The sequence below is a fragment of the Miniopterus natalensis genome, chromosome 13 (assembly GCF_054644295.1).
Source record: "Miniopterus natalensis isolate mMinNat1 chromosome 13, mMinNat1.hap1, whole genome shotgun sequence".
In the NCBI taxonomy this organism is placed as follows: Eukaryota; Metazoa; Chordata; class Mammalia; order Chiroptera; family Miniopteridae; genus Miniopterus; species Miniopterus natalensis.
The window spans coordinates 18,090,661-18,117,744 of NC_142093.1; the positions used below are offsets into that span (position 1 = coordinate 18,090,661).

The window sequence follows — 27,084 nt, forward strand, 5'->3', positions numbered from 1 at the left end:
GCCTTTTTGAACTTTATTTCCATCATTTTATAATTAGATTAAAATAAATTATGTGATTCAATTGAGAGTTTGCTCATTTTAAAAAACACGGCAAAACTATCCAAATTTTGGCAAAGTCAGTTTCCAATCCTGTGTCTGAATTTTGTCATCTTTAAAAAGTATATCTAGCCTGGCCGGGCGTGGCTCAGCAGCTGAGCATCAACCCAGGATCCAGGAGATTGTGGTTCGATTCCCAGTAGGGGCACGTGCCCGGGTTGCAGGCTCGATCCCCAGTTGCAGGTGTGCTGGGGGCGGCGAATCAGTGACTCTCTCATCATTGATGTTTCTACCTCTCTCTCTCCCTCTCCTTTCCTCTCTCTGAAATCATAAAGATATATTTAAAAAAGTATATCTATGTGTTAAAGGAAACTATCAAGAAAATGAAAAGACAATCCACAGAATGGGAGAAAATATTTGGAAATTACATATCTGATAATTGGTTTCCACAATATATGAAGAACTCACACATAAATATATATAAATAGACAACACAATTAAAAAATGGGCAAGGAATTTGAATAGACATTTCTTCAAAGAAAAAAAATATGTCTAGTAACCAAATGAGAAGTTGCTCAACATCATTACTTTTTAGAGAAGTGTGAATTAAACTCACAATAAGGTACTACAATCACTAGGATGGCAATATTTAAAAAGACATAATAATAATAATAATAATTGGCAAGGACATGGAGAAATTGGAAACCTCAGACATTGCTGGTGGGAATTTAAAACAGTACAGCTGCTGTGGAAAACAGTTTCTCAAAAGTTACATGTAGTTACCGTATGTCCCCGCAGTTCCTAAGTATGTACCCAAGAGAAATTACTTGTACAGGAATGTCCATAGCAGCATTATTCATAGCAGCTCAAGACTGGAAACAACCCAAATGTCCATCAACTGATAAATGGGTAAACAAAGATGGTATATCCATACAATGGAATATTTTTAGGCCATAGGAAGGAATGAAGCACTGATTCATGCTACAACATGAATGAACCTTGAAAATACTGCACTGAAAGAATTCAGTCATAAAAGGGCACACATTGTATGGCCATTATGTGAAATGTCCAGTAGATTCGTGGCTAGCAGGGAGAGAGGAACTGGGAAGCATGGGGTTTCTTTTTTGGGTGATGAAAAATGTTCTAGAATCAGTGGTGATAGTTGCACAACCTTGTGAATACTAAAAACCACTGAATTGTTAACATTAAAAGGGCAAATTTTGTATATGGTATGTGAATTATATCTCAATTTTCTAAAAGTAGATCTGTGTCCTCACATATTCTATGGTTAGAAAGCTTCTTTACCTTCTACATAAACATTTTTTCAATTACCAAACAGTACATGACAGTTACATATTAAAAATTACAGTAAAGACCTGTGTTTTTGCTAAAACTGTTATTCTGAAACTGACAAAAAAAATAGTGCATGCAATAGATAATTTCTGTATCATAGTTCTTCATTCAAAATTTTATTAAAATGTGTATTTCTCAATATGTCATTGCCAAAAAATTTTTTTTAAAAAATGTTTGTTGTACTATAAATCTGTGTTGAAATGTATTTTAAGCCCTGGTCTGGTAGCTCATTTGGTTAGAGCATTATCCCAATACACCAAGGTTGCAGGTTCAGTCTCCAGTCAGGGCACATATAAGAACCAACCAATGAATGCATAAATAAGTGGAACAACAAATCGATGTATCTCTCTCTCTCCCCCTACCTCTCTCTAAAATTAATAAAAATTTTTAAAAATGTATTTTACAATATTGAAATAAAAATGCTATTTTTGTTAGTTGTTTATAATAATAGCTTTGCATTTAATTTCAAAAGACTATTAATGTTCAAAGATACATTTTAAAAATGAAACTTTTTGATTTGTTGCTTAGCATTAACTGGTATTCTTTTAGAATTAAATATTATTGTACTGTAATTTGTAAGGAGAGAAATACTGGACAGGTTAAGATAAGGTGAGAGGGTATTTTCTGGAAGCAGGACATATACAAACAAATTCAAAACTTCTGAAAATATAAAAAATATCTGCTTTACTGCAAACTAAATTTTCTCAAATATTTTCCTTTGAATTGTTTAAAGAAGCAAGATATATGTTTTGCTTTAAAAATCTTTATAGATATATAAATAACTTTCCAATGCTTAAGTTTCCAGTTTTCTAAGATATCAAAGTCATCCCTCTTAAACAGTTTTCTTTCTTTTACTCCTTGAAACTAAACGCAGTTCAGTTATTTGATTAGTTGATGCTAGAATTTGACCTGGAGCTTATATAATTAGAAGAGACACTAGTTTTAGCTCATTTAAGCCTAGTTAGCATATGACAGTCTCCTTTCCGGGCAAGTCAAACCTCTCTACTGCTTCTTTTTATAACCTTTAAGTTAATTCAGAATTCAGATAAGCCTTGATTCGAGGATGATATAACCACAGCAAGCACCATGGGGTAAGTGTGTGCTTTTATGTGCTTTGAGAGGCAATGGATGGGAAATAGTGTCATAAGAAATTCCATCAATCCTTAGCAATTTTGATTCAAAATATGCTAATGTTAATTTAAGAATAAAATTTAAACATAAATAACTTTTTATTCAAAAGTGTTAACAATTTGTAACATTCATTTTCTTGCTTAGTTTTAAAATTATGTCATAATCTGCCTTTGTAGGTTGTCAACTAATGAAATGTTTGGGGACTGAAGAGTTTTGCATATTTGCATATTTAACTGAAGCCGAGTTAAATTTTGAGAACAATCTTAAAGAAAGAATAACAGGGTTGTTCTTGATTTACAAGGCAAATAAATCCAACATTTCTTTGGGATTAAGAATAAAAAATGAAAAAGATTAGGAATGAAGAGAGGTTGATTTGTACCTTTTGTAACACAAAAAGGAATAAAGTTCACCCCTCTATATACAGAAAAATGAGTACTGATTAATTACACAGGGACATTAATGAATCAATTATAAACACTTTGCACGGTTTTGGGAGCATGATGAGAAGAACTGGGTTTCACTTTACAGGTTTCTGTTCCTTACTTAAGTGAGAATAGTATTCCATGATAATTAGTATCAGAATTATGTGGGTTTTATATGCTAAAACAATAGTATTCTGAAAACATAGAAATTATTTTTTTATTACCCTTTTGTCTTTGTTAATAGCTCCTTCTAGTACAAAATTATATTGCTGCAAATGATATAGCCATTTCACTGCAGGCACTTCTGTAGGATTTACCATAAATGATGTGAAATTTATACTAGAGAAATAACTTTTTGACACATTTTTTCTAAAGTTTCCATGAATTTAATTAACATCTACATTTTTGTTAATACCATGGACTCCGAAAATTCAGCCTAAACCAATTTGAAACCTCAGAGGCTTTTGAAAGGAAGATGATCATACTATTGTTAATTTTTAATACAAATATAAAGGTTAACAGATAAGTGCCTTGTTCAAATTTCACATACATTTGTTTCTCTCTCCCTCTCCCTCTCTTATTATTATTTTTTAATGGTAGTAGTTCTTAACCTTTTCCGGGAATCAAGGATCACTTTAAGACTCTTTGGATACCAATTCACCCCCTCTGCAAAAAATTGTAAAATCACGCAAAAGTTTCCATACAGTTTCAGGAGATTTACAGATGGTCTGAATCCAATCTATGGACCCCAGGTTAAGAACCTTTGATTTTGAATTTTAGGACTGGAGTATGAGTTGCTCAATATTTTTCTTAGAGTCTGGATTTTTATAAAATGTAAAAATCTTTAGGTTAATAATTCCTGCTAATTTTCTCTCAGGGGCAATGTTGAAGATGCTGATTCTCACACCGATCACCTCTCAGCACACACACGCACACACACATTTATATGAGAGTGAAACACAATTACCAATATCCGTAGTTTTGACAATCACATTACTGCTGCTTGTCCCCAATGGCTTGATTAATCACTTGTGCTTTCAAGGCGTGCCAGGAATCACCTTGGGACTCATGAAAGAGAAAAGCTCTCATTGTTTTATTTATAAGGTGCTTTCAGTGCTCCAAGGAAGGTGAACTAAACCGTGAATTGCCAGATATTACACAGGACACACTTAATTGGTAGGTTCACGATTATTTTGTTGTCTATTCCTGCCCTTATTGAAAAAAAGACGTTAGTATTAATACCCATTTAAGATTTCCTAAAATAATCAGAAAAATAAAAAGAGAAAGTGGCAGCCGATCAGATGTTCAGATTTGTCTGTTTGGGGAAACCTCTAGAATTTATGCCCTGAATATGAGGAAGTAGCTGTTTAGGAACCTGGGGGAGTGCTCATCTCAAAGCTATTTGAGAATACAGTGTCTTTATGTGGGTCTCTCCATTTTTCTTCAGGCTATGCTGGCAGGGTTTTAGTGAGCGACGAAGAGACGAGTATTAGAAAATCCTTATGCACCCTGGAAAGCCTCCACCTTCTCTTAAGTTTTCACTGGATTTCATGGCGGGTATGGAGGGGTGGAGATATCGAGTAAGGGTGGGTAAAGGGATAACTGCGGAAAAGTGGAAGAACCTTAGGTGTAAGGTACCCAGACACCTGCTTTTACTGTGACACCCAACGGGCTGCCCAGTGGGAAAGGGCGGATGGTCGCATTTCTTTGCTGCGAGCTTTCCATTACTCTTCCCGCATCTCCTAGCGGTTATTCGGTGCACTCCCAATTGGCATGGAGGGTAGTCAAGGTTCTGCTAAAATTGTAGAGCCAAGAAGTTCACTGTTACAGCACTTTCAGCCTTTTTTGAGTTTCCCAGTTCAAGTAAGTGTAGAAGAATTTTTAATTCTTTAATGAATATATTCTCCACTTCCAAATCTGAGAATTAGAATTCAACTCTTTTTCCTGGGCAGGGCACGTATGTAAGTCACGCAGTAGCCTTTGAAAGGTTGCTTCTATCTGGGCCTTCCTTCCCTTCCTAATAGCTGCTTCCCTAATTCGGGTCATCCTTACCTTCTGCTTGGGTTATTAAAGGTGCCCACGCACTGGCCTCTTTGCGGCGGCCTTCCTTCGAAAGTGCCGCAAGAGGCAGCTTCCTCCTGAAGACGCGATCCAGTTACTCCCTTGCGTAAAAACTGTCAGAGACTCCTCTCCACTGCAGAGCAGCTTCCCAAGACGACATCCACGGCCCCACCGCTGTCCCCAATCTACCTGTCTAGCAGTACCTCCTACCCTACCTTCGATGCTCCCCAGGCTCCCTACATCCACCTATGCCTTGTAACTCTACCTCTGTTCCTTTGCCGACCCTCTTTTTAGCATTTGTACATGTTGTTCAAAGCCCAACTCAAATCCTGTCTTCTTCATGAAACTTCTCTAATCCCCACAACTGGGGAGCTCCTCTCTCTCCTCTGAAAGCTTTAGGCACCTTAGGCTTTTCTCATTGCATCTGTCACAGTTTATCACACTCCTGTGTCTCATCTTTCCTACTAGATCGTAAGCTCCTTGAAGGAGTAACAATGTGATCTTTATCATTTTCCCAGCACCTGACACAGTGCCCTTTACATAGTATGTGCTTAATAAATGCTTACTAAATGGAAATGAACTGTTTTACCTGTAATCCACAAAGAAAGCCGAAGACTTAATTTTAGCCGAACTTCCTTTTTTTCCCCCAATAGAGTGAACCATTTTCCACTATTTGGGAGTTAAAAATCCTATCTGAAGAGCTCCAATGAGTGTAATATCCAAAATAGGAGCGATGCAAGGGGGAAAGGGTAACAATGAGGACTGGAGTGACGCATTAGAGGCTTTGAAGAATAAAGAATTTGTTAATAAATAGAAAGCACACACATGCGCAAAGGAAATGAGAGAAAAGCTTCAAGAATTACAAATGGTTCTTGGTTCTAGACAACTTCCTAGAGTGCCAGCCTATAAGGTTGGGTTTATGTGTATATAATAGAAAAACCAAAATAATAATGGCTTAAATAATCCAGAAGTTTACTTCTTTGTTACATTAAAAGGAAAAAAAAAAAAAAAAAAAGCCCAGAGGAAGGCAGTCCAGAGCTGTTAGAGCAGGTCCTGCGTGAGGGACCCGGGTTCCTGCACCTTGCTCGTCTGCCATCCTCGGGGATCCTGTCTTGGTCCACAGGTTGCGAGGACTCCACCAGTCTCACTGGTGCGTGGCCAGCAGGGAGGAGAAGTGGGGAGAAAAAGCTGTGCTCTCTCTTTGAAGAGACTCCCAGAGGTCACTCGCCTTCTCCCTACTCAGGCCTCCCGGGGAGAGCCTACTCTCGCAGTTACAGTAGCTGGGAAGGGGGCGGGAGAGTGTAGATTTTGGACTGGTTACTGAAGGAAGGGGGACGATGGATGCGGGTGGCAGTCAGCAGTGACTGACGGCCGACATCAGGCCTTACACTGCCTCCTATATTCCTTCAGGACAAAGAACAGCATTATGCACAAAAAAGACTCTTTCAAGAAAAATTATCTGTAAAGTTAAGAGGAAAAGAGGGCAGGCTTAGCTGGGAATAAACATAGATTTGCTCAGGATAATGGACAGGGACCTCGACCATATAACATAGGTGACGAGGTGAGCCTCCGGTTCCCCTGCTGCCACATTCTAGCCTCTGGCCCTCAGCCTTCATCTCCCTTAATCCCCGTATCTGCACCATGAGGTTACCATTATTATTGCTATGCCAACTAAGCAGATCAAGAAACTGAAGCCCAGACTATGGAAAGGGGAAAAGACAGAATGTTGTATTGGAATTAAAGGGGTTGAACTGAAATTTAAGAAGATACAGAACAAACACATGTGTTTTAATATACATTGGTAGCTAAATATGTTTAAGTGAGTACAAATTAAAAATAAATGATTCAGTGACATGGTCAAACTGTCCTAGAGGTTCCAGATAATGAAAAATAAATAAAACAGATAGCTGGATTGGAACCTGCTGTACTGTTCACAAAAACCAGATAAATCATAAAGTATTCTCCAAATGGGTTTGTACTTAATTTTGACTGTAGATCACCTCAATTAGCCCCTACAGAAAAACCCATTACAAACCTATTTAACTGTCACTTGAAGTAGGTGATTTCATTTACTGTGGGTACTTAGGAAATCTCCAGACTTGGCTTTCACTATTTTAGGGTCAGATGAACTGCTGTGAACTCTTCTGATTCAGCAGAACCCCCTAAGCCATGCTGGAGCACCTCAGCTATGTTTTTAAATACATAGGAATTTATTTTTCTTAGTGCTCCCAAGGATACAAATACCGAGGTAGTTGTACCTACTCAACACCAAGTGACTTAAAAATTAAAAGACTATGAGAAACAAGAGCTTTTACTTTTTACTTCATATATATTTGAACTATTAGAAAATTTTAACAACAATCTCTTGTATATTTAATAAAAACTTTTAATTATAAAATTATAGGAAAAAAGGATGGTATAAATGACAAGGTACCTGTCATTATCAATGGCATTTTATTTTTTATAGACCCTCTAGAGAGATCAGGAAGACTTCACAAAACATGGTGTGATGTCTACTGGTGGGGACAGGCCATGAGGTGAGTGGAAATTGCAAAGAACTTGTTTCTAATAAGAACACAGATAAACTGAGAGCTTAGTTTAAACCAGTGCACTTGTACTTAGCTTAACCAGTACTTGTACTTTATTCTTGAAGTGTTAGCATTATAAATTGCCTTGAAGAATTTTGTAACTCTTCTTTGTTTAAAAACAAATATATTATGGGATTCCATTATTAGTTAGCAATCAGGGCTAGTAGCCACTTTATAAACTAGCCATGTTACCTCAGAGTTTTACTGCCTATGTGAACGCTTACTCACGGGATTGAGACAACAGTGAACTATGTTTTGAGTTCTATTTTGGATATCTCTGGGGGTTGCAAAAAGAAAAACACCTTAAGAACAACAAAATTTACAATCAACTAATATTTACTGAGTCCCTACTTTATGCTAGGCTTTGTGACATAATAGCTATGTGGGATAGGTAGGAAATGTAGGTTTATAAAGGTCAAGTAAGGTTCCCAGGGTCACAAAAATAAGTAACAGTGGGAATCTGAAGCTAGATGTCCCATGCATTTAAGAAAAAAGTCCATTGTTTAAAACATTATTTTTAAGTTTCAAAACTAAAAAGTACACACTATAAAACAAACAAGCTTGATCAAGACAGAAGAGTATAAGTAAACTTTGAAAGCCCACCCCACCCCTGCCCCACCCCTTCCCAAACATAAACAGCCGTTAGTAGTTTGGCATAAACTCTTCCATATCTTTCCTTTTGTCAGTGTACTCTTTACTGTACCACACTTCCTCTCTACTTAAAACACTGAACAGAGGAGGCTGAATTTACTATATATTTAATAGTGTGAACCTCTACCTTTAAATAATAACTGAAATGTTCACTTAGCTAACACTAGACATCTAACTACAGAGACTGAAAGAAGAATAGAACTCACTCTCATTTTCCTAGGGATTCAAAGTCTTGTGCAGGGGTTCTTGGTGTTGAGAGAGTGCATACGGACTTCTCTGAGAGTCTGGTGCAAGCTCTGAACCCTCTCCCTAGAAGAAAATGAACCTACATAAAATTTTGCCTATAATTCAGGGGATTCATGGATACCCTGAGACAATATGGACCCCTGCTCTTGTAGAAGATTTTAAAATTAATAATTTATCATAAATCCTAAAATAGAAGTGTGGACAAAATACTATGGCAGCACAGAGAAGCAAGGTCTTTACTAAGACAAGTCAGGAAAGACAGGGAAGAGCGATCCTTGCACAGAATCTTGAAGGACACAAGAAGTTTGACAGCTAGCTCAGGGAAGGGGAAGGATGTCCACTGAGGAACATTTGTAAAGCCCAGAGGCTAGGGAACCACAGAACTTTCTTTGTGGTAGGAGCCTAGTGTGTGTATGAGATTAACTGAAGATGAGTTTGTAGAACTGAGTAGAGGCCAGATCATGAAGGCAGAGGTCTATTGTGTTAGGATGTTTGAACTTGAGGAGTCACTGGAGAATCTGATCTAGATTTTCATAGGTAGGTAAGAAGTCTATAATTAATGAACGACTAACCAAATGATCGTGGATTATAGAATAAGAAATAGAATGGAGATAAGACCATTTGATTCAGATTTGTTGGAGGATCATTAATAAAATACGTTATTAAAAAGATATGTTGCTAAAAACCAGATGGAATCCACTGGAGGATCACTGCTTTTACAATGGAGATTGGGAGAATAAAGCTCTGGAACTCTCCTTTAAGATAAAACTCAAAATTCGCGCAGCACCCCCGGCACCTCACGCAGTGTCCCGTGTCAGTGACTAAGGGTGTATCCCTCATTTCTGGTCTGCACACCCCCATGCCCTCTACTGTCCTCCAGTAACTCCTGATGGACCATGTGGTTTCCCAGTGACTCCTCTACCTACAAAGAGAGGAGAAAGAGGGGGAAATGGGTCAGGTTCTCAATGTTCCTACACTGAGCATGTGTTGCTTTTGTAATTATTTTTGTGAATTAGGTTTTAAAGTAATGTAGTTTAAAGCAAGGTGTACAAATAATGTCATAGCTGGTTCACTATTTGGCTCTACTTAACCTAATACACTAACTAAAAATCCAATATTAGTCTCACCTACTTCTCGGCAGTGACTTCACAATTGAGGCAAGATTATAAAGTCTCAAGGATATTTTACTTGATAATATTCATTATTCATTTAAAATTGTACTTATCAGGTGCTATAAAGGCTTTGAAGATTAAACTTGGACATATATTGTATATGCAATTTTATATGATGTACCATAATTTTTTTTTTTAATACAAAGAAGCATTTGCTCTTTGCCAAAGGGGAGTGCTCCAAAAGATTTCTCAGTCTACATGTTTAGATAGTGAACTTTTGTTAAAACAAAATTTACAATTTAGGTGAAATAGCATTGCTTTTTCCTGTTTGCCTTTTCTAGCTTGTTAATTAAAAAAAAAAAAAAAAAGTCTCCCTCCTATTATTATGAATAAATGAAGTTCTGTGTTGTTTTCTTTTTCCCCCAGATTTATTGAGGTATAACTGACATAAAATTGTAAGATATTTAAAGTGTGCAATGTGATGACTTCACATACGTTATGAAAGGATCCCACTCACCTAGTTATTAACACATCCATAACCTCACATACTTACTTTTTGTGTGTGTGAGAACATTTAAGTTCTACTCTCTTAACAAGCTTCAATTATACAGTGCAGTCTTATCAACTAGTCACCACGTTATACACTATATCCTCAGAACTTCGCTTATAATTGAAAGTTTATACCCTTTTACAACCTCTCCCTATTGTTTTCTTTAGGGAAAAAAATCATTAACCATAAACATCCTTGGGAATTTGATTAAATTCAACTCAAACTTGTGTTGAGTGTCCACTGCAAAAAGTTCTCAAAGTTTTCATGCCTGTAATTCCCAGCAGGGAGAGATACTAATAATATGTTATCAGAGGGTAATAGGAAAGGGACTGACTAATGACTTGGAGAATCAGGGAAGGCTTCCTAGGGAAGGAGGTGTTTGAACCAAGTCTCGAAGGATGAGAAACATTGCACTAGGTAAGAAAAGGCATTTGAGGCTTAGAAGATGGGAGGAACAAATGTAGAGACGTGGGTGTTTGATGAAATGCGTGAACTGTGATCATCTGCATGTCTATATCATGGACACTAACTACTATAAGGTTTTATCTGGAATGCTATGAAATAGGGAAACAAATTAAGTAAGTTCAGCTAGTCCAGTAGTTTGCTGTTACAAGTAACAAAATCCTATCAGCTAATGCCTAGCTTGCTACAGGGCACACGGGACTGCTACCGACAGCCTTTCCAAGGCTCAGGAGACGTGGCCTCAGCAGCTGGGAGACGGAGCGGTCTGCAGAGCTGATGAGCTGGGTGAGGGGCTCCTGGGGCACACAGGGCTCAAAGGGCAGGACCGCCTCCGCCTGTGGGGGACGGGGGCACGCGCTCTTCAGCTTGGGCGCAGGACGGAGCACTTTTACGCTGCATTTACTTACTCTTGTCCCAGCTTGTTCCCAAAAAGAAACTGAACTCGTGCAACAAAAGATTAAGGAATCAGAACAGCTTCTTAGCAAAGCCAGTCCCGATGTGTTCTGGTCTCTTTCTGGGATGTTTCTAAGTCTTTTCTCCTTGTGCCAAGTTACCAGATGTGCTGAGAAACTGCTCAGTGGTTGGGCTCAGTGTGCCTTAGTGCTAGAGAGAGCATGTATGAAATAGGCTAAAATTATAAAAGAAACAAACTAGTGATGTACATGTTCATTGATGGATAAAATGTTGAATATTTCTTATATCTAGGTTACTGTGCCATTGGACTCTACTAATAACTGGTTATAAGTTACAGTATCCTTAGTGGGGATACGTGACAGTTGACTGAATGGCCAAGGCCGGCTTGTGAAGGGATGAGACAGAGGGCAGAGGGTTTTAAGTAAGGCAGGGGACCTGCCGGGACTGAGATCCTCTGGTACAAATGCATGTGGCCTGTGGGTGGACTAGCTCTATGGAGAGAATGCTGTTGTTTTACTGGCAAGAGAACACCGCTGACCCCGGTCAATGGCGCACAGGCTGTAGACTATTCTGCGGTACAGATTTGCAGGTTTGTCTATGACTCCCAACTCCCGGACTCGGTTCACTGGGAGGTAGTGAGAAACTGCAGTCTTTCTAAAGACTGGGTTTTACGCTCTTCTCCTTTCTAGCAGTTCTAAAGCGCCAAAGGCACAACCAAATTGGATCCATCTGAACTATGAAAAAAGCCCCCAGGAGAGACAGCAGTAACCTGGTTTCCCCTCTCACCTAAAGAGGCTTTGGTGACTGATGATCTGTTTCACCAGGTACTAACTCGGCCTCGCGGCTCTGACCTTGCAACGGGAGGGATGCTTCCTGAGGACCAGTTAGGGTTTTGCCACGTTGCTGGGCCCCCTCTGAAAACTGGGGTCACCCCTAGGGCTGCAGGGAGTTTCCTCTGGAGCTCAGGGTTCTTCCCCTTCAAATTCTCTCAGGGGCCTCTCTTGCCTTTCACTGTCTTCCCTCTCTTCCACTCAGGACTGACCTAGTGAAAATATAGTGACGGTCAAATTTTTTTTTGAAGTGGGTATTTAGTTTGTATTGGGGCAACACTGTGCTTTCTGCCTCTTGCATGGAGTGTCCCGAGAGGCTCTGAGCTTCCACGCAGGTGAATCCAGGGAGAGAAGCTATTTGAAAGGCTGGAATTAAAGCGAGTCAAACCAGGGTAAAAGAAGAGATTGAGCACATCTTCCTGAGCAGACCCACAGCTCACAAAGCACTCAGCTCACAAGTCCGGTTCCGACACATTTATGCACATCAGTAAAACGAGTTGCAAGAGCCCCTGAAAGTAATATGGTTTGAAACTTTTGATACATTTTGATGTCTAAAATGAGGAATTCTTAAATTTAAAACAGTATCTCTAGCCATCGGGCTGTTTTGTGTGTGTGATAGCATGCTGGCGTTCTTTTTTTTCTGACTGATGTTGACACACAGCAACTCAACCAAATTACTCTATTCTGACGGATACTATTAGGTAATCCAAAAGAATTAACGTGGCAGTGGAGTGGAGGTAGGAGGATCTTGGTTATTTCATATGTTGACATAAAGCACCTCTGTGACTCCCGAGCTACGGGATTGCCCGCTCTCTGTGCTTTGCCCTCCTCTCCCTGGCTCTGAGCACTCCGAGGCTGCTGGCGACAGTGGCACATCAGTCACAGTTAGATTTGGTGAGGGACCATTCATTAGGAAATCCTGCTTTCTCTTGGTGTTCAAGCCCAATGGTGGGCACAGGGATATATTTCTGCCAGTGAAACTTTACTTGATACGATAAAATAGGATGGTTTCTTTTTCCCTTACTAAGAAAAAAAATCATCTCCAGGCTAAACTCTTTCTATATTTCACATTAATTCTTTTTTGCTTATGTGAAGCATGTGTGGTAAAAAGAGTGTTTCTCTTGCTGTCTATCAAATGAGAATTCAATTACTTCCACAAATGCTTGTTGAACACATGCCCAGAATGGGACTAGGAGCTGGGGATACAAAAATGAATAAAAGGTCCCCTCTGCTCCCGAGTGCTCACAGCCTGGTGAGCGAACTAGCAACCAGGCAGTTAACTAAGGATGGGATGGGGTGGGATGGGATGGGGTGGGATGGGGTGGGCTGGGGTGGGGTGGGCTGGGGTGGGGTGGGGTGGGGTGGGGTGGGATGGGGGCCTTATGACTTAGTTCAGTGGCAGGGCCACCTACTTTCTAGCAATACCCACATTTGAGAAAAAGTCAAGGAAGAAACTGACCTTAAGGTCCATTTTCAAAATAAGACTACTTATTGTTTGTGATGTCTCATGGTACAGACCTTTATTCATCCTTTAATTTATTGCCTTTGCCACTTTTAAACTGCTGTGTATTCAAGGGTGACTTGATTATACATTTATTGGAAGTGGGTATAGAAAGTCACATCACCCTAAGGCGTCCTGATTTCGCGCACTTGCCCGCATGCCTGTGTACTGTGGAATTTGTCGTTATCATCATTTTGCTTCTAAGGGTCACACGGTGCCAGCTGTCTTCCTGCATTACTCTGATTAATAGATCTGTACGTGTAAAGCCACTTTTATATTCTAGAACAAATTCTACTGGTCATAGTATTTTTGTTTTCTGATATTTTGTTTAGAATGTTTCTGTATTTATTCAGGCTATTTTAGAGTAGGTTTGGTACTAGAATCTCACAGAATGGATTTAGTAAAACTTGCATATATCCTATTCTATGCTATGGATTAAATAATACCAGTTATTGTTATTGATAGAAACTTCCTATTTTATTATCCTGGGTTATTTCTTATTTTGGGGGTAGGTATTTGACACCCCCTTTTAATATCTTCCATAGATAGTTATTCTAGTTGACGTTCCAGTTTTTAAAACAGAATTCAGCAATTTATGTTTTCCTAAAAAAAAACTGTCCATCTCATCTAGTTTAAAAAGTTATTGGCAGCCCTGGGTGGTGTGGCTTAGTTGGCTGGAGCACTGACCTGCACACTGAACGGTTCTGAGTTCCATCCCCAGTTGGGGCATGTGCAGGAGGCAACTGATCGATGTTTCACTCTCACATCGATGTACCTCTCTCTCTCTCTCCCTCTCCCTTCCTCTCTCTAAAATCAATAAAAACATATCCTCAGGTGAGGATTAAAAATTATTGGCAATAAGTTGTGAATAGAAATTTTAAAAATAATATTTCATAGTCTGTGAATCTGTGGTTACATCTCTTTTTTGTCCAATTTTGTGCTCTTTCTCTCTCAGCCTCCCTCTCTCATCAGACTTGCCAGAATGTTTCTCATTTTATCAGTCCACTTAACCTGTTTTTTTAAATAGCTATCAGAGCCCACATGAGAATTGATATATTTTTAATGGCAAAAAAAGTGGTTCCTTATGCTACAGTGTTTTGGAGTCTTGTGGAAGGAAGCAGTTTATTTTAAAAATACAGAATAGAAAAAAAAGCCTTCCTTGGAGCTACTTCCTATGTGACTTTGGGTAAATAATTGTTCAAAATGGATGGTAACAGGCCCTGCCCACGGCCAGCATGGCTGCAGTGGCCAGGTGAGATAATGTATACAAGCATACTTTGAAAACTGTAATCCATGTATCGCCAAGGCCATAAAATATGCTATTTCATGAAATATATGTCACTTTTAGTCTGCATAAAAAAGAAACAACCCTTTTCATAATTCCTTAAAGCATTTTTCTACATCACAAGGATCATACAGACTCTCCTCTGTGAAAATGTTTGCAGGATTTGTCCTGATGAATCACTTTAGTTTCAGGGGAAAATATTTCCTCATTACCCTCCCCCAACACAGAAAGTTCTCATTCTACTAAATTAGAAATGGGCACTGAAGACCCATTCAATAAAGGACACTGAAATGGAAATTAACTCAAGGCTGCTTTCAATTAATTTCAATTCCCCAAAGTGCCAAACTTTCCTTTTCTGTCACAGCAGTAATTGGAAAGTAATAGACAATCCTAAGTTCCCGTGGTCGTCTTCACTTGTATGTGTGTGGGGTTTACATTCTAGGTCAGTGTGGGGGAGGGTCAGGAAATTTCTCTGTATTCTTTAGGTTTCTATTCACTTTGTTATTTGAATTTTTTTAAAATCTGGCTATAACTTCTTACTGTTTCAACATCCCTACTTCTCTATGCAATAATTTTAGAACTTCTGGTTTTAAGCAGCAGAAACTGATTTTAAAAGGAAGTCTTTCCCCAAAAGCTGCAGAATGTGAAACAGACAAGAGCAGAGAGACTCTGGTTGGAGGGAATGGGGAGGGAGGCCATCTCTGCTCCCAGGCAGGCTCATAAAAGGCCTGAGGGCTTCCAAGAGTAAGGACTGAAAACCACTGCTCCATATAATGATTAGGCTTTTTCTAAAAATGTAACAGTATTTCCCAAGGGTCTGCCCGGGCCCAGAAAGGGGTTTTTAGAGGCCAGCACAGCTATTGTAGAGGTGGAAGGAAAAGAGGAGGGCTGGGGAGAAACAGAAGCCATATTAACTCGATGGGAGGAGTGTGGTAGCATCTGATGGTTATTTATTCAAAGGTAGGCAGTGATTGAAGGACTATGAAGGGCAGAGAGAATTACAGGGCTCAGAGAGTGAGGGGTTCCCATAAAAAATGAAGAGCAGACTACAAGTAAGCTCTCACAGGGAATTTCATCATGTAATAAGGCTCTTTTCACAAAGTCACACTAGGTTTCCTTGTAATCCTGTTGTTCTCCCTTCTAAAGCGTACCTTTAGTACATGTTACTCATTAATATGATCATATTCTTCAAACAAGTAAATCTCTCCTGGAAACCTAGCCTAAGGAAACAATGTCTTAAATATGAGGCGGGAAAGCTATATTTCTTTTTATATTCATTTATTATAATGAAAAACAGAAAACTATCCTAATATCCAATAATTGGGAGAGAGAAAAAAAAATGACAAGTTTCCCCAAACAGCTATTTTTCACTAATTAAATGTAATAATTGTGCAACTATCTGGAGAAAGCCAGGAGTGATCAAAGCACCAGTTCTAAATCACAAAGACCTGAGTCCCACTCTGCCTCCCTCTGCCATTTCTATCCATGATCCTGGGCATATTATGACCTCATTTTCCTAAGCCTCAGTATTTTCACCTACAAAATGAGGGTAATGAGACATACCAAACGGGATCAATACACGGAGTCAGTTAAATGTGATGATATAAATGAAATATGAAGTGCAGTGCTTGGCACACAGCAGCTGTTCTGTAAATGTTAATTCCCTCTCCACCATTCCTTGTATAGCGCACAGAGAGATGTTTATGCTGTATCAACAGATTTGTTGACAAACTTAAGGAAATAAATGATTTCCTAAGAAAATATAAATCACAAAATTAGAAAAGTTGAATAGATCCATTACCTTTGAAGTAACTGAAAAGAACTTAAAGATCAGTCTACCTTTTCTAAAAAGGCACCAGGATCAAATGTTTTCATAGTTATACTCTATTACCTTTTAAAGAGCAGGTAATTCCAATTTAATTGAAAATGTTCTGGATTACAGAAAAAGATAGAAAACTTTCTCATTTATTTTAAAAAGCTTCCATAAGCTTAATGCCCCCACAAATAAAATAATAAATAAAAAAACAATAAACCCACCATAGATCAAAATCATTCATGAAAATAAATGCAAGCATGCCTAATTAACAAGTAGAATCCAGAAGTGTATCAAAAGAACTATATTCTATGACCAAGAAATATTCTAGGAATATAAATCACCTAGAAAACTATAAAAAATACTTATTTTGACTATCTTCCATAATTAATAAAGGAATTTAGTAAGGTCACAGAATATAGAATATACAAAAAAATAGAGAATACAAAAACCAGTTAGAAATGAAAGTGGAAAAAATGCCATTCGCAATAGCAATACAAATTATAAAATACTTAAAAACAAAATTCGCAGGGAAAGTATAGGATTTTAAAGCATAAACCATGAAATCTGATCCAGACAAATGGAAAGAACTATATACTCTTGGATGACAAGATTCAATGTAAGAAAAATGTACATTCTCCCAAAGTAATATATAAATCTAATGCATTTCCATGAGAATCTAGTTTTTTTGGTAATGGGTAAAATAATCTTGGTGTTCACTTACTCACATGGAAAAATAAATGTCAGGTAAAGCAAATTATAAAAAAGAATAATAGTTCTTGCCCTACCAAATAGTTTTAAAACACTATAATTTTGGGTTTTGATAAGGAAATGGAACACTCCCTTTCCCCATATATAAAAACAAATTCCAGATGAATTAAACACTCAAAAAGGATTTTAAAATATTAGAAGAAAATTTAGAAAAACATGTATTAATAACATGGGGCTGCAGAGAGCTTTTAAACCAACGCACAATACATAGAAGCAATGGCAGAAGATCTATTTGACTTTATAAATTTATTTATGGGAGACTGGTGAATCAAGTTTGGGATTATGTGGCCAGCAACAATGCCCCAAGTCATATAGTACAGTTGTTCTGGTGAGGAAACCACCAAAAGCAGCTGTTTGAGTCACCTAAACTGTCTTAGCAACTTTTTGTATTTCTTAGAAAGTAGAAAGTCTATCAAGTATATGTGCCTTAGGAAATCCTGCAACTGCCAGTGTCCGCTGGAGTGTATGCACCTGAGTGGCATATCCTAGGTCACGTGTCCCTAATGCCTTAGCTGCCAGGCTGACTAGGAGAACCTGGCACTTTCAGCCTCTATAGTGAGAAGCATCTGATCAAGTCTCATAAGGTTTTAATTTTAACCCTTTCCCCAATCATTAGAAAGGGTTAAAATTCTAGATGGTTAAAAAGAGGGCCGACGTTGATAACACTGACAGCTCTGGTTTCTTCGTTAGATTGCATTCTGAACTTGCAGTTTCATGTCTCGTGGTCTACAGCCAGGCCACATTTGAGAAACATCTCCTGGACGTAAAGGAGTCTACAAGTTACTGAAAGTGTAGACAAGGCCATCAAGGAAGTTACTGTTTAATGAAATAAAAACAGATGTTTTGGCCTTCAGACTTGCTCAGGTTTTTTCTTTTTTAGATAATTCCCCTAACCTATAACCTAATAATAAAATCAATGGGTCTAACTCAATTAATTGATTTGATCCCAAAAGGAATGTACCATATTAAAAACTAGTATAATACTAATGAATTTCATTCTTATTCACAAGATATTTACCTTTAAGTTTTAAGCTAAATATTTACTCAATATTTTCCCTTTTGAAATTGCATAAACCTCACCTCAAGTGGCCTCTAATAGTTCATTTCAATTTTTTCAAGTTAACACATAAAGTCAGTCCAGTGACTTTACCAGTTCTACCACTATCCCTTACTCGTTTTTTAAAAAATATCTTTACTGATTTCAGAGAGAGTAAAGGAGAGAGAGAAAAAGAAATAGAAACATAAATGATGAGAGGGTCATTGATCAGCTGTCTCCTGCAAGCCACCTACTGGGGATCAAGCCTGCAACCCAGGCATGTGTCCTGACAGGGAAGCGAACCGCTATCTCAGGGATCCTGGGTCAATGCTCAACCACTGAGCCACGCCAGCTGGGCTGCTATCCCTTACTCTTGATTTCAATTGACAGGTCCAGGGAAGAGGGGGTGGCCTGATCCAGGGACAATGAAGATGCAATGTTGAAGAATAAGTTGGAGGAAAGAAGCAACAGGCACCATGGAAAAAACCAAAACAAAGCAAGGTTAGATTTTTCATATGTCTTGCTTTACAGCTCAGGATTTAAGAAATATGGGTTGTAGTGCTGTCTTGCTGTTTTCTCAAAACATGATAATATGTTAACTTTACTATTCTCCTTTCCTTATCATAATAAAATGACTGCCAAGAGCATAGACTTGGAACTAGAGAAACAGAAAACGCTGTCTATATAATTTTGTCTCAACAGTTGTTGTTTTTGAATCCTCACCCAAGAAGTGAGGATATTTTTCCATTGATTTTTAGAGAGATTGGAAGGGAGGGGGAGGAGAGAGAAATAACAAGGTGAGAGAGACACAGCGACTGGTTGCCTCCTGCACAAGCCCTGACCGGGGGTGGGGATCGAACCTGCAACCCAGGTATGAACCTGCTACCCTCACCAGAGGCCGATGCTCTAATCACTGAGCAATGCTGGCCAGTGCTATTTAATTTTTCTTAGCAATAAATTTAGACCTGCCTTAGAATAATCTGCTCAATAAGGCCAAGATACACATTCAACCAGTAGACATCTACCACCACCTAGGGTAGCTTAGAAACATAGGGCTTTCTCTTTAATCTTTACCACATAGAATCAACCACACAGAAGTAGGTTCTGTTATCAGATGAGAAATCATTCATAGAGAATTTAGGCTACAACCACAAAATGTCAAAATTAAGTCTGGGAACGTGGTCTCTGTTCCAAAGTTCTGGTTCTTGCCATGATACTAGGCTGTTGGGACACAGCATAAAATGGGGGAAGGAAACTTTATGTGGGGAGGTTTGGTAATCTCAAACCATCTGGATTTTATAGGGACAGTCCTCAGTGTACATACTTCCTGGGCCTAGGCTATGTATTTATGAACTTGCATACTGTGGCTGGTTCCTCTAAGAAAGGATTTCCTGCACCAGCATGTCTTAGAAGAACAATAACACATCATACAACCAAATGTCTGCAACCAGGGGTTGCACGTATAAGCTGCTTGATTTATACAATGTGACACGATGGAGATGTAGCTGAAAGGAGGTACCGGGAGCTTCATGTTTTACATGGATTGCCTCGTCTTCATGGCCAACCAATGTGATTCTGACAGGTACATTCTAGGCCAATCTTTTCTCTCCCTAGGTTGTAAATGGTTCTTATAACCTACTGCTTCCTTTGTGCTTGACCTGTTTCACAGTCTCTAGTATTGCCAAGACTGTTTTCTTTCTGCCTCCATCCTTCCTAGAACTTTTCCATTGACAATTCCCTCCTATCAACCCTCTTGCCTAGGGCAGCAAGGCTCCCTTAGCTGGTCTGGACAGTGACAGGAGGGCAGAGTTGTTTTGTAAGGATCAGAGGCAGGAGAACAGGATGTTTTACACAGGCCTTCCAAGAACAACAGTGCGACGACTGGACGGGGCCTGGAGAAGAGCAGTCTTCCTGACTGTAGAACTATCCCCTCAGTAAACTGCAGGCAGCCCCAAGAACACAAGCCAGCCCCTTCAGGGCACTCCCTTCTGGTAGCTCATGATCGCTGATCATCCCAGTCTGGTTGAGAAGTACCCCTGTCCCGGCACAACATGGTTTTCTACCACAGGAGTTCTACCAGGTAGGTCTGCTGAGATCATTAGGATGTGAATATAAAGTCACCTACACATGTTCATGCTTTGTCCTTGCTGAATCATTGGTTTCTTGTCATGTAGGCACAGACTTAGGATCCTGTAAGTCCCCTTATTCCCTGTACGTGTCTGAAGGGGACAGGCACAGAATGAGTTGTGTTGATTGAACAAAGCTCTTTCTCCCTACAGGAGAGAATGAACATATGCCGATGAATAACCCTTCCACACAGATCTACCAGGTAAAGACAAATAGATTGTTCTGAACAGTCCTATGTGTAATAGTGATGATTGTCTTGTATGCATAATTTTTTTAGTTCTCACAAATGTTTCCACATGTATCATCATATTTGTTCACTTAACAAGTTCACTGTATTCAGATAGGCAGGGCAGACAGTACCATTCTCACTGCACTTTTGAGAAAACTGATTATTAAAAGACAGCTTAACTCAGTTTATAAAATACAGCACTCTCACTCCCATCAACTCTGCTTTTCTTGCCTGCTGCCACTTCACTATGGCCAGTATACTGTGCAATAACATTTCCACCTGAGAAAGAGAGAGCAAGATCTGTTTTTCTTAGTTTCCTATTTTAGCGGGGAGAATTGAGAATGGAAAGGGGTTTAACTTTACAAATGTTAAAATACGGTGATAGAAAACAATTTTAAGCTCCTTTAAACAATGGGAATAATATAATTACAAGGAAGATAAAAGTTGTGGAAAACATTTTGTAACATATTTGTCATCAGGGTCACATCGGGCTGCTTTGGCTCTCTGAAGAGAATTTGTTTGGCTTCTATTTTCCAACTGTAAATGTAAAGTACATTTCTGTCCTTAAAAACATGTAAGTTTACTCTGACATAAAAGCAGCTTGGGCTAGGGAAACCTGGACTCTGGAGTACGTGAGGAGGAAGGAAGAACTGACAGGGCTTGGGGGGGAGGCTTGAAGAAAAGGTGATTTTAAAGTTGACTCTACAGTTTTAAGCCCTGGTAACTAAGAAAAAGTGGTCTCCTGAAAGAGATATAGGAATTCAGAAAAGCAGATAACTTGGGGGAGATGTTATTTAGATTTATTGAGTTTAAGTGACAGTAAAGTGAAAATAACAACTAGTTCCCAGAACTATCATACAGGAGATGGTTGCTGTGGGCCCAGTCAGGGCAAGCCAGCACAGGGCTGTGTGAACATTTTTAATTGTGTTGCTCTTCCACCCAGACAGGCAATGAGAGGGGGTGGAGGAAACAGCCTCATTTCAATGTAATGCTTATTTATTGAACAGTTACCATGTGCAAAATCTACTGCTTGGCCTAATGGGGGTTAAAAAAGATGAAACAGACATTCTCATTGATTGTTAAGTGTCCTGGTAAAAACATACAAGGTAGACTGTTGGAAGGATTACAACAGAAGCATTGATAAGATTCCGTGGGATATGGGGGAAGGGCGAGTTAACACTGACTGGAGGATGTGAACCAGGCATTTAAGGACACGGTGGTCATCTGGTAAGTGGACATGGGGACGGACATTTCAGGCAGAGGGGCTAGCTTGAACAAAGGCCTGGAAACAAGAGAGTCTTCACCCAATGCTGATTTGATGCCTCACTTGACCAAGACCTCCAAGTGCCTTCCCTGCCCACCTCCCTCTGTTAACGTCTGACCTGTGCATGGCATTTAAATGAATGTATCTCTTTAAACTCAGGTATGATTTAAAGTCTGTTAAAGATTTTATGTAGGTCACTCCCTAAATGTCGGCTAAATTTAGCTGCAGTGGGGGTGGCCTCATTCTCTTATGTATCACACATCCAAGTGTGTCTGCTCACAATGGAACAAATGAAGCAGTGGAAGCGAAGCCGGTCTCTACGACCTCTGTGATGCTGTGATTATAACCCCCTTCTTGTTAAAAGAGCGCTTTCTAAGCCCCAGTGTGTTTCCTCCAAGCAACATTTAGCCAAAAGAAGATGGAGAAGGAGAAGTAAAGAAAGAAGAGGAGGCTGGAGGGGGGCAGGGCAGGGTTAGCTGTAAGAGAGTACAACCCACAGAAAAGGGAGAGCAAACGAGAAACCTGGAGCAAAATAGGACATTTCAGCCATTCTCTATCTTCTCATTTATTTTTCTTGACAGACACCCCCATCCTTACTTGACACTACAGTAAATATTAATTTGTTTGTTTTTTATTGTCTCTCTCTAGAATGTAAGCTCCAAGGGCAGGGATTTAGCACATTTTGATCTCTGTTGTATTCTCAGCATATAGTACCTGGAATATAAAAATATTCAATAAATATTAGCTGAATGAATGAATATCTGCAAAATGTGTACATTGCTTTGAGTCAAGAGGTCTGATGCAGCCATTCAGCCTGGTGCCAAATGGTGTTTGTAAGTTGTCTGGTTCTTTGGGGAAAAAGAATAGATCCTCCCTTCAGACCCTAATCAAAATAAACTCTAAAGTGATTAAAGCGATAATCTGCATTCATATTGAACAACACAAAAGGAAATATGCCTAAACATGAATGGTTATATTAAATAATGAAATTTGGGGTGACTTTTTCTTTTTCTCTGTAATGAAAATAATTTAAGATATTGAGTTATGTGCCAAAAGGACTTCTAATTGAAAAACTATGGGAACCAGTCCTACAATAATAGGTTTCATCATTAAAACTGCCATTGAAAAGTTTTATAGGATTTGTAAGTCCTATCTGAGCCTCAGTCTCTTTTTACTGTTGAGGAATGTCTTCTAACACAAGAGAAGTTAACTCTATTAGGTGTGTGGTGCACCCAAAGATCAGTAAGATCACCTTCCTGCATACCAGGCTTCATATCAGCTTCAATAGTGCCCTATAATAATGACTTTAAGGGTCAACTTCTGTAGGGAGTGTAAACAAGTAGATTTAGGAAATTTACTCTTGACTATTCAAATGACTTGCTCCCCACTTTGTGTTTTAAATCATTGCATTTCTGGGGATTAATAAAGAAGCCGAAAATTAGGGAGATAGCAGCTAGCAGGAAAACAATGTTTCTTCTGTAGCAACCCTGGTTAAGGGGGAAGCCAAAACAATTACTTTGGCATCCTTGCCATCAGCATGTGCTACTTCAAAATACCTTGGCTTTTGCTCTTCTAGTGCCTTTAGTCAGGGGGTGTGGGAATTTGGTATGTCTTGCAGAGGTTTCTCAAATGTTGACATTCATGAGTTTGCAGGTTCCTCAAAGCACAGGCCCAGTCCCCTGAATATGCCTCATAGTAGCTTTCTGATCTTGATAATGGGACAGAAGGAAAGGAGAAGTCTGTGTAAAAAACAAGTTGGAACAACTTGAATACTTTATGAAAATTTAACTTGAGGGATCTTTGATGGAAAAAAAAATTTGGAAGATTCATCTTAGGAAGAGTTAAAATAAACAAGAGATAAGACAAGAAAATAAAGAAAACTGAGAAACAGAAATTAAGAGCAGGAAATAGAAGAATTCGGACTCCTCTCCCCTATTTCTTTAAGCCTAAGATGCCCTCTGTGGTACCCTAGGCTTCGAAGTACAAGTCTTCCCTGAACCTGCCTCCAGTGGGAGCCCGCCTTCAGCGGCAGGATGGAGGGATCATAACCTCTCTAGAGCAGCTTCATGAAAAAATCAACGAGATGAGCAACGTGTTCAACTCGCTGGAGAACAAGGTAGACACCCATTTCTAAACCCTGGGGTGGGCTGTGGGATGTCAAACAAGAAAGCTGAAGAGAGAGCAGAAAAAAGATATTAAGTCCATATCTTCAGATTATTTTTTTATACACAAAGACATGGCCAGTTGGCACTGGAAAATCAGTCTCTAGCAACTAAAGGTATCAAGAGCCAAAGCATCCCAAAAGGGCCATGCTGTCTCAGGTTTGTGGCTGTGCTCACTACGGCATCCACTCTCTGGCTGATCACTGGTTGTGCAGCTGTTTCTAAAGCAGTAGTGTTGCTTCAGTGGCAGGTACCCAAGGGGCTCAAAGTAATATATGTGAAGGAAATGGACTCAGAGCTCAAAATGGTTTCAGAATTCCCAAAGTCCCTATATAACCTGTTAGAGAAAAATTTCGATAGTTTTTAATTTTTCGAGAGCTGTGGTTCTACAGGTGAGGAAAAGTCCTTTCCTCTAGGACTCTGCTTGTTGCCTTTTGGCTCCTGGGGAAACTCCACTTATCCACCTAAGGGAGCAGTGATAATGAAACCTATTTCTGTCAGATACTGGTTCCCTTTGTTTTTCAAGCAGGAAACCTGAGTGAATTTCAGAGCACCTGCATGAATGTCAGGTTTCCTTCCTTCAATTTTAAAACTTGTATAAATTTTGCTTTGATATTACAGAGCTGTGGATTTTGTTTATTTTGCTCACAGAAGATGAATTTACATGAGAATGACCAGATCAGTAGTTGTTGATCTGGTGTGATTTAATCCATCATGATGACTGAATTAGGAAATGTGCTGAAATCCATCATAAAGATTGAATAAAATTAAAATGATTGGAATAAAAAACAGATTGCTTGTATTGTTTCCAGTCTTCCAGTCCCAAACACCAGACAGATCTGGCTTTTTTCCTTTGAATGATCGCTTTGGTTCCTCTCATTTCTCCCTACTCCCAGCCCTTGAGAGAAACTTTTGTGAGCCACAGTGAACCACAATATCCTATATTTTAAAAGGCGGTGTATGTAACTAAGTGAGTTTATAGAGGGAAGTGAAAGTTAGAACCATTTGGACAACCAGATTCCAAAATGTTTAGAAATACACATTTGAAGGTATTTTGTTACGGTACCTTGACTTCAATTTCCATCCCTTTAAAATCAGAATATTTGGTGGATACTTTAATTATAGAAGAAACCTTCTAAAAAATTCTGTTTTACAGAGAGATCTGGAGCTAAGAGTTACTCTATTTAGCTGAGTATAAGATTATAAATGTCAAGAAAGTAATGTTATCTTATTGTTAAGTTATTGTCTATTGAAAATGCTTCTTCATTTGTTCAATAAATAAAACTGAACTCTAGAAGTACTCCATTTTCTCCACACCTGTTTGTGCTTAACTTTCTGATTTGCCACTTACAAGGGGAGAAGAATTAAAATTTCTTAAACACCTTCTATGTACCTAGCATGTACTAGGACAGGCACCTTACCTACAGTTATTCATTTTATTCTCAAAACAGCCCTGTGAAACAGGTATTGTTATGGATATTTTATGGACGCAGAAACTGCTACAAAGCAGTTACCCAACTTGCCTAAGGTCTCAGTATTTGTGGGAGAGAGCTAAGGTTTGTACCCTATCTGACTCCAAAATTGACCCCCTTTTCATGGTAGGGAAGTTCACAATAGAAGTCCAATGTGTGCACTCCTACACAACCAGACTTGACTGCTGAAGATGAATCATATCACTACCAACAACATGCTGAGCTCCTGCCATTGTAAATAGTTCTGTGCCTTCCTTATATACGAAAGCACACTGCTCTTGAAAATGCCATTATCTCCTTTTCCATGATATCATTCAAGAATAAAAAAACAACTTTTTCCCTTTCAAAGAAACTCTCAGATATGCTTAGTTATCACTCTTTATCATTTAATTTTTTAAGGAAAAAATATAACTGTATTTCTTCATCTTCTCCTAACAACCAGGGATGATATGACCCACCTCTTCTCTCATGGAATTTGACAAGTTACAGGATCAAGACTGTTTTTCACATACTTACATTGCTTTTCAAGTAAATCTCATTTTAATCAAGGTGTTAGAATACATAAGTAGCTTACAGGTGCACTTGTAAACTTAGTTATTTGCTTGCTTTCTTGTTACTATCAAGCACCATCATGTGCTGTATAAAAAAGACCTTCTTTTCCCTAGATGTATGGGGCCAAGATTGCCTTAAGTTGTCCAAAATTTAGTGTACCAGGAAATGAGGTCTGTAAATTTTCAAGGGCCTGGTTTCTCAAAAAAAACAAAAATTCAAAAGGTCCATGGTACTATTTATAATTATTTATAGCAAACTGAATTCACTCTTCGTGTATTATTTAGTTGCAGGCCCTGGCCTCTGAACTGAAAACTGGTTTCACAGAAGCAATGCAAGAACTGTCAAGAATTCAACATGGAGAATATGCTTTGGAAGAGAAGGTTAAGAGCTGCAAATGTTCCATGGAAGAAAAAGTTACTGAGATGAAGAATTCATTAAACTATTTCAAGGTAGCCCTGACCGGTGTGGCTCCATGGTTAGAGCATCGGCCTGCACACCGAAGGGTCGTGGGTTCGATTCCCGGTCAAGGGCACATACCTGGGTTGCAGGTTTGATCCCAACCAGGGCGAGTACAGGAGGCAACCAATCAATGAGTCTCTCTCGCATCAATGTTTCTCTCTCTGCCCCCCCACTCTCTCCACCCCTCCCTTTCTCCCTTCTACTCTCTCTAAAATAATCAATGGAAAAAATATCCTCAGGTGAGAATGAACAAAACTAACAAACAAACAAAAAACCTATTTCAAGACAGGCCCCTCTTCTATTTCCCTGCTGAAGAAACATTCTTGGTCTTAGTCACACAAGAAGGAAACTTACCTTTCCACATAGCAGCCAAATATAAGAACATTCCCTCTAGCCCATTCACTATCACGGAAAAAATATCTATTTTATGCTTTTCTTTTTTGGATCTTTGTGTTAAAATTAGAGACCAGAATAGAAGTAAAATTTTCATCTCTCATTGATTCATTGACTGATTGATTCAATGAATATGAATTAAAAGCTTACTGTAAAGTAGATAT

General features: G+C 38.9%; 1 protein-coding gene across 3 annotated transcripts in view; it reads left to right on the forward strand.

Annotated features, from left to right (window-relative positions):
- Positions 1–18,738: 18,738 nt before the first annotated feature.
- The window catches only part of ARHGEF33 (Rho guanine nucleotide exchange factor 33), a 36,486-nt gene continuing 28,140 nt past the window's right edge, over positions 18,739–27,084 (forward strand). For 2 of the 3 annotated variants that reach the window (XM_087823495.1, XM_087823496.1), the window contains exons 1-3: positions 18,739–18,763; positions 20,542–20,591; positions 26,353–26,517. In XM_087823495.1, the coding sequence (XP_087679621.1) occupies positions 18,739–18,763; positions 20,542–20,591; positions 26,353–26,517 (240 nt within the window). Of the gene's footprint in view, positions 18,764–20,541; positions 20,592–23,854; positions 23,999–26,352; positions 26,518–27,084 lie in introns of all 3 variants that reach the window. The other variant, XM_087823494.1, reaches the window with a different exon arrangement.